The 8428-nt window shown below is 39.9% G+C and overlaps 1 protein-coding gene across 1 annotated transcript in view; it reads left to right on the forward strand.

Moving 5' to 3' along the window:
- The window catches only part of grhl2b (grainyhead-like transcription factor 2b), a gene marked incomplete at its 5' end in the record, with an annotated part of 19022 nt that extends 10650 nt beyond the window's left edge, over window positions 1-8372 (forward strand). Inside the window, 9 exons of the mRNA XM_080023997.1 lie at window positions 692-786; window positions 3226-3384; window positions 4574-4631; window positions 4937-5076; window positions 5181-5218; window positions 5336-5427; window positions 6598-6683; window positions 7261-7325; window positions 7508-8372. Of these exons, the coding sequence (XP_079880123.1) occupies window positions 692-786; window positions 3226-3384; window positions 4574-4631; window positions 4937-5076; window positions 5181-5218; window positions 5336-5427; window positions 6598-6683; window positions 7261-7325; window positions 7508-7622 (848 nt within the window). The 3' untranslated portion in view covers window positions 7623-8372. The remainder of the gene's footprint in view (window positions 1-691; window positions 787-3225; window positions 3385-4573; window positions 4632-4936; window positions 5077-5180; window positions 5219-5335; window positions 5428-6597; window positions 6684-7260; window positions 7326-7507) is intronic.
- Between the last annotated feature and the right edge of the window lie 56 nt (window positions 8373-8428).

The following is an 8428-nucleotide window of genomic DNA, read 5'->3' on the forward strand; positions in this document are numbered from 1 at the left end:
ACTTGCAAGAAAGCAAATTGCGCACCATGGGTCGGGACCACGTCACTTGAAGAACGATAAGAATTCAATCCCTTTTCTTGAACCTCCTTTTTCCTTCTTTTTCTTTTTTTTTTTTTTTTTTTATAATCAATGAAAGGAAATCCCGAGATTCAGAGATAGCTTCCTCCCAAAGCACCTGACCTGGCTAATCGAGAATCCCGTCTCCAGCTGAACAGACGGGTCCATGCCAGCCGGACTCTCTCTGTCTGTGTGGCTTTTAATGCCGTCCCTCTGAGGCAGATAGGCTCCCATGTTGCCTCCCACCGCCTTTGAAGTCCACAAGTGTGTTTACTCAAGCAGATAAAGGTTTATCTAATAAAACGAAGCGTGCCGCTTGAGAGCTTATCTGCCTGGACCATAGCCACTCGGTCTGATTGTGCTATTTATCAGGCAAACGCTGTTTTGTTTTGTTTTGTTTTACTTGTGGAGTTTGTAATCGCAGTGGGAGGAAATCATTGGCATAAATTGCGATATATTACATTATTTGCAGTTAGACATTTAAAGGAAATTGAATACAGTGAAAATGTTTTTTGAGCCTATTTTTATGTGACGAGAATTTAAAAAATTCGCTTGTGAGAAAGATTTGTGAAATAAGTTAATAAAAAATGAAGGCAATAAATCCTGCTTCTTCTCTGTTTTTGCCCTTTCGCAGCTGACTACAAGGAGAGCTTCAACACGATCGGCAACATCGAGGAGATCGCGTACAACGCCATCTCCTTCACCTGGGATGTAAACGAAGAAGCCAAAGTAAATAAAACAAATTGTTGCGTATCTCATAGAGTTTTCCACATGCTGTTGACTTTGGCGCGTGGATGGGGAAAAAGCTGGAGAACTAGTATTTTATGCTGATTCAGAAAACATTGTTTTGGGTGTTACAGGCAACGCCGCTAGGGCACAGCTTCCCTTAAAGAGCACATGTAGCTTTGAATAAGAATTCTATACAATCTCGTCTTACAATGTTGAGTATTTTTGTTTTTTTTATTGATTTTATTGAAAATTGGTTCACTGCATTCCCACAGATGCAGAAATGGGCCATTTAGCCATTTCAGCAGGCACTACCATAGACTCCCGAAGTAATGTAATTATTATAATCTATCCCGCTGACTTGTTCCTTCAGCTAATATTTATCTTTTGACTTGAACCCCAATGAGTCAGCGGCCATAAGACGATAAGTTCCCACCCCCTTGCCCCCAAACACATACTCAGCCCGGGCGCAGATGAGCGTCTGGACAGTCTGTCGAAACCACAGGTGTATACCTTTCCTTTGTTTGTCCTCTTTGTGCCTGATGCCCATTCCTTTGTGGCCGCTCCTTAAACAGAGCCCCGTCACTATTTGAATAGGCCCCCAAGGGCCTGCACACACCAATCCCCATCCCCACCCACTGTTGTTTGTTTTGCCCTCATTTCTGTGTTTGAGTGACTCTGTGTGTGTGTGTGTGTGTGTGTGTGTGTGTGTGTGTGTGTGTGTGTCCGTGTCCGTGCGTATGTGCGTGTGTGTGGCGGTGTTTTTTTGTGGCCTTAAGACAAAGAAGCAGCTGTAGGAAAAAACCCAGGCACGGTTCTCGAGGCCTCGTTCTCTCCGTCTCTCTTGCAAAACATCACGTCATTTAAGAGGAATCAGAAATCTGCAGAAACATTATGGATTTCATAAGCCGTTTACTCCAGCTCCTTCTGTTTTCATGAACGTCTCAGTAGTCACCAGTATGACCTCTGCCTGTCTGTTCTCCTGAGCCTGGATACACCTGTTCTTCTCCTGTATCGTTCGAGGAAGCCACTCTGAGGCGGGGAGGTGTGTTGGCTTGTGTTGTTGTCGATCTGAAAACCAAATCCGTTTCCGTTTCACTATTTGTAGGGTGGTGAAATCGGAAATTAATTGTAAATGGGGTAAAATGTGTTTTGAGTACAGCGAGTCCACACAGCCTCATACACGTGCACTGGAGTTTAGAGGTTATTGATCAGCTTCAGCGTGTCATTTGACTAAATGTGATATACCGTGGCAGGTGTGGTGGGTTTCTGTCTGTTGGTGTTATGTTTCAGGGCTACAGGAATAGCTTGGTTTGTGTTGGTTTGTGTTCATTTATATATACTACACGTACAAATTGTGCAAATCAATGGGACTGAGACAAAGTCTTAACACTAAGGTGTGTGAGTGTGTGGTTGTGTGTGTGTGTGTGTGTGTGTGTGTGCGTGCGATTGATCATGTCACCTCAAACCGTGGGCAGACATATCACTAGGCCACATAAGACCCTGAGTTAGGGCCCCGTCACTTCAGGGGCCTCGTGAGTTGGTGATTTTAATTTATTTGTCGGACCTGTTTATTCCCTTCCTTATGGCTTCACTCTGAATGACTGACGACCACGCTACACAGCGTAGTGTTCAGTGTTACTCACAAAGCATCCAAGTCATTCAGACTTTTTGGGGTGTTTTTGTGATTATCAGGACTGTAAATGCACATTGTTCTGTTTGGTAGAGCTAATCTTGGATCCCAGCAGTCCTTTTCTAAAAGGACTTCTTAGGGGGAAGCCCCTTCGAGGTTGCACCGGAAACCAGAGATCCGAGGGTGGCCGACTTAAGTTTTTAAGCCCGCCCCGCGGTGTTTTCATACTGGCGAGAAACTCCTTTGCGAGTGGTAAGATGGAGCTTACAGCTGAGGATTTTCATAAGTGTGTTTCTTTAGTGGCCAGTCTACAGGGTGTTGAGGATTGGAAACCTTTACAGAAACTTTGTCTCAGAACATTGGTGTCCGGACAGGTTGTTTTAGCTTGTCCTCCCACCGGCTACGGAAAGGTCAAATTAATTTTTTTATATGTTGTATCAATAAACATGGTATGGTATCAGTCCTGGAGGTCTCAGACTGGCCCTTGGCACAGGGCCTCTACAAAATGAGTCTGTATTTGGCCTGTAGCACGCAACAAATCTACTTCCAAGTATTATTATTATATTCCCCTGTTCATCCCGTCATGACATTATTTCTTATATGCTGCTATTCACTGAATGTTGTCAACAGGACCAGCATTGTTTACAGTGGGCAGCTGTGGAACTTCTGAGTCTTTATTTTGGAGCATCCTATCCCACCAGGCAGATAATATATGTTTTCAACGGTATAGCAGGTGTTGGTTGGGGAAATGAATACCATTTGTTCACACTAAACTTCCCACCCTCCTCTCCTGTCGCTCGTCTGGGCAGATCTTCATCACAGTGAACTGTCTGAGCACGGACTTCTCCTCGCAGAAGGGCGTGAAGGGCCTTCCGCTCATGATCCAGATCGACACCTACAGCTACAACAACCGCAGCAACAAGCCCCTCCACCGGGCCTACACGCAGATTAAAGTCTTCTGTGACAAGGTGAGAGCAAACAAATAGAGCTACTTCTCTTGGGTTCGCGGCATCGAAGGTTTAATGGGAACGCTGAATATCTCCGACTGTATCTAGCTGCATGAAGTGGGCCTGGGCTTCAAGGGCTGGAGAGAGCCTGAGAGCGCTCTGACTTTTCCAGTATTCTGCAGGTTATTCTTGACAGTACTGCGCCCTCTAGTGGTGGTAGCGGCACACTGTCCAATCATAAATACCAGCTATAATAAATAATAATAATAAATAATATAATGATTAGACCAGTGGTACTCAACCCGTGGCTCTACTATGACTAGTTGTGGCTCTTTAAAGTTTTATTTAAAATTACATTTGAAAAAATCTAAAAGCGGATTTCAATAAATTTTGTCTGAGACATTGTCTGCAGTATTCAAAACTGAATTTTCCCATTAGACACATCAACCTATGACGGCTTTGAGAGAGAGCGTGTCTATAGAGATCTGTTTCCTGGTCTGTTAACTGAGTGGTCAATGGCTGATCGCCTGGTTTCCACCGGCAATTTTATTATTAATTATTCATATATAATTATATTATTGCCGTATATAAGTAATAACCCGGAGCCGTAACTTATCACCGGATCAACCGCGCCACGCGAGACCACCGTGTTTAAAGCCTCCATCAACTTCCACGCTACAAGCACCACGACAGTCTCCCTGAAATCAATTAATAGAAATACAACTTTTGTATCAATCCCCATTTTTTTCAAGTCATTTAATTTAATTATAGTGCGATACTCCAGAGAACAGAGCATCTATAGACATGTGCAGTAAAGTCGGCTCGTCGGTTGTTCTACTAACTTCCGGTTTGCCCTCTCCCGTCTACCCTTATATATTTGTTGTGAGTATAATATTACATAATACATTTGTGGTTGCAATGGTTATAAAAACATGGTAATAATAATATGGTAATTGTAATAATAATATATTGCAATTATTGCATACATCATGCTTTTCATTCCTTAATAACATATTACATATTACATATTATATTGGAGGAAAAGGACGTTTCAGAAATTTGATTCTTGCGAAAATATTTTTTGTTAACGTGGCTCCTGAGCTGGGAAACCGCCGGATTACACATTGACAATTAATTCACATACAGGGTAAGTTATTATTAATGAATATCAAGCTGTTTGTATCCATTAACTATTTGTTTTCCCTCTCAGGGAGCAGAGAGGAAGATAAGGGATGAAGAAAGAAAACAGTTCCGCAAGAAGTCGAAAGGTTGGAGCTCTACAGTTTTACATATGCGGTCGATCAAATATGTCATGTATTAAAAAACAGAAAAGTTATACTATATTATTATAGCGTATTAATAATAAAGTATATTATTTCCCTAATTGGAGAGAATTATTCGATTTCTGATTAATGAATGACGTACCCTGTGTGTGTGTCACATTTTCACAGTGTGTTGATGTGTGTTGAAGAACAAAACATTACATTTTAGAACAGTGCACTTCACACGCTAAAATATCACTTCTGTATGTCTCTGTCCCCCCGTCAACAAACCGTCCTCTTTGGCATCCCAGGGAAGGATGGAGCCGTCGGGGTAATAACAGTTCCAAAGAAGGCAGACGCCACCTACTTCAAGACCATGACCGACCTCGAGTCCCAGCCAGTGCTTTTCATCCCCGACGTCCATTTCGGAAACCTGCAGAGGGCTGGACAGGTAGAATACCACTGGACAATATATCTATCGATATATATGTGTCAAACAGTACAAATAAAATCAAAAACTTAATGTCTACATTCAATAAATTCATTGCATTTCAGGTGTTTGCCTTCAACACTGAAGAGATTGAGCGAGAGGGGTGAGTGGGTGTTCCGTTAGTGAATGTAATACATACACTTTAGTATTACGTGTCGAGCATGTACGTGACAGGAAGTCTGTGTGTGTGTGTGTGTGTGTGTGTGTGTGTGTTTTTCAGGAGCGTGCTAGTTAAGAGGATGTTTAGGTCGTCAGATGAAGAGCTCTGCCCCTCCCCTCACAAACAGATTAAAGAAGACACACATAAAAGAGGTAGGATACAGGACAAAGGCTTTAAGCTTTACACCAGCAAGTTACATATCATAGACTATAGGCTATGGACTACATGATACAGTTACATTCTATAGGTTTTAGGCTATATATACAAAGGTTATAAAAAAAATTGTACAACAACCAGAAGTGTAGAGTGTGTATTTTTAATACAGAGGTGGATATTTACTTTTCACTTTTTTACTGTTGATTTTTTTTTTTGTTTTCTTTTGGTTTATTCTTCATTCTGCGTTTACTGCTTAAATACTTCACGTACTAATTCCAATATCCTGCAATATTTCAATTTTTTTTATTGTGTACGGTTAACTTTGTATTGTGTATTTCATTTTTTTTACCTTTCTTTTTCATATTTTGATTTTCATATTTTATTCTATGGTTGTTTCACTACTGCTTATTGATTTTATGTGAGCTGCTGGGACATTGCAATTTCTCTCCGAGAATAAATAAAGTATCTATTTATCTATCTATCTATCTATCTATCTATCTATCTATCTATCTATCTATCTATCTATCTATCTATCTATCTATCTATCTATCTATTTATCTATCCATCCATCCATCTATCTATCTATCTATCTATCTATCTATCTATCTATCTATCTATCCATCCATCCATCCATCCATCCATCCATCCATCCATCTATCTATCTATCTATCTATCTATCTATCTATCTATCTATCTATCTAACTAAATAACAATGTTACAGGCTTTAGGATCTAGGCTATAGACCATATACAAGCTATAGCTTCTATATATTCTATATATGTTATTCTCCCTTGTAAGTCGCTTTGGATAAAAGCGTCTGCTAAATGACTAAATGTAAATGTAAATATATATATATATATAAGATGAAATGCCTGTATCATCAAGTAAAAAAACAAACAAACAGAAAAATCAAATAGGCACAACACAGATAATAGATGTGACAAACTTTTAATATTCATCTGCGTCAATAATATTCCTGCATAATGTTTTCTGATGCTATGACGAGAGCTCAGTGAAGTGGAGCCAGACAGAAAAGGCCCCCGGTGCGATGTTTAAATGACTCTCTTCCTTGCTGCTATTACATACTCCATAGTCCATTTCCATGTAAATTGCATTTTGTGGCAGCTTTGATTAAGCCCACGTGCCTCTCTCTGCATTCCTCCCAGTGCTGCTGTATGTCAGGAAAGAGACGGACGAGGTGTTTGATGCGCTGATGCTCAGGTCTCCCACACTCAGAGGTCTGATCGACGCGGTAAGTAGTCGCTCCAAGCGTGTGTGTCACTATGTCTGTGTTTACTGTGGTGTCTTGTGTCTGTATTTGTGACCCAGCGGCACTGATATTTTTGTCTATTGTATATAAAAAAAGTTAAAACAATGATCAGCATTTTGATACATGATCAGGCAACATTACTTTGATTTGTTAAGTTACTTTTTTCTCTTTTCTATTTTATTAATATGATATTATCATTGTACATTATATTATTTATTTTATCTGCATATTTATTCCCTCTACCCATTCTACCTACCTATTCATTAAATGTACGTTTTTTTATGTTTATTACTTCATGATTTTATGTTTATGCTTTTATTTGATGTTCTCTGCAAAGCGATTTGTAACTGTTTTGAAAAGTGCTCTGTTTATAACGTTTCTAATACTACTAATAACAAGAACAATAGGGGCTTGAATCCCTAATAATCCCCCTATAATTATTAAATAAACATCATTACAATTATCAAAGAAGCCGTACGTTATATGGTGTCATGTCAGCAAGCAGAACATCACTCAATATAACTTGAGGCTTTCCTCATGTGTTTTCATGTGTTCACAGATATCAGAGAAGTACGGTGTGCCCACTGAGAGGATAGCCAAAATATACAAAAAAAGTAAAAAAGGGTAAGTGAGGGACTTTTATTATTATATTATTTATTATATTATTACTTAAGGGCTCGATTTGATAACTCATGACTCATACAATTAGTTGTTCTATTTTTTTATATTAAATTATTATTACAAATATAAAAAAAAATCATGTAGAAACTTGACCTGAAATGAAATATTGTCTACGTCGCGTGCAGGATACTCGTCAACATGGACGACAACATCATCGAGCACTACTCCAACGAGGACACGTTCATCCTGAACATCGAGAGCTTCGCAGACTCCTACAAAGTGACGCTCATGGAGATCTGATCTGAAAGCTGATCGGACAACCCCCAGGACCGCCGCACCCCATTGGCTCAGAGCCTCCTGCTCGACTCTGGACACTGATTGACATTCCCCGCGGGGGTCCACGGGATGGCTTGGATGGTTAGTAAATATGGATGTGATCTGCTCTCAGCCGCCGGTGGATTCCCAGTGTCTCTGTGGCGGAGGAACTACTGGCCAGAAACAAGGGATGAAGAGGAGGAATGAAAAGAGCAGCAGCTTCATCCTCATGAAGTCATGAACGGATGGACCAAAGAGCCAACACTTCCCAATTTGTGCCTCTGATGTTTTTAAATTGTATAAAAGACATTTGCTTTTTGATGATGTACTTTTTTTTTTTTTTTTTACCAGTCACATAAGTTCTGTTGAATTCCCGATGCATCTGCAGTCAGAACGTGGTGTTAAAGGTTCTCGATTTCAATTGTTTTTTTTTTTAGGTGTTTCTATTTGCATGCCGTCTTGGAGATGTCCGTGTGTTAGTCGATTTATTTATTAACGCTTTCAGTGACTGTTGCATTTGTATAGCAACGCAGCAAGGAGGGTGAAGTACATTTCAGTGACAATATCATGTCCTTTAGCCTATTTAAAAGCAAAACGGCTTCTTCATTTATTTAAAATGTCCATAATCGATATTGCTGGTTATGTTGGAGCATTTGTATTGCGGCAAACGCCAGTAAGTTCCAGTGTAAAATATTTGTAGATTCTTATAAACAATAGTATCATGTTGACACGTTTGTAGATAACTTGTTTGAAAAATAAATACACAGTCTGATTTTCCACCTTGTCTTTAT

Source organism: Zeus faber (genome assembly GCF_960531495.2).
Source record: "Zeus faber genome assembly, chromosome: 1".
NCBI classification, from domain to species: Eukaryota; Metazoa; Chordata; class Actinopteri; order Zeiformes; family Zeidae; genus Zeus; species Zeus faber.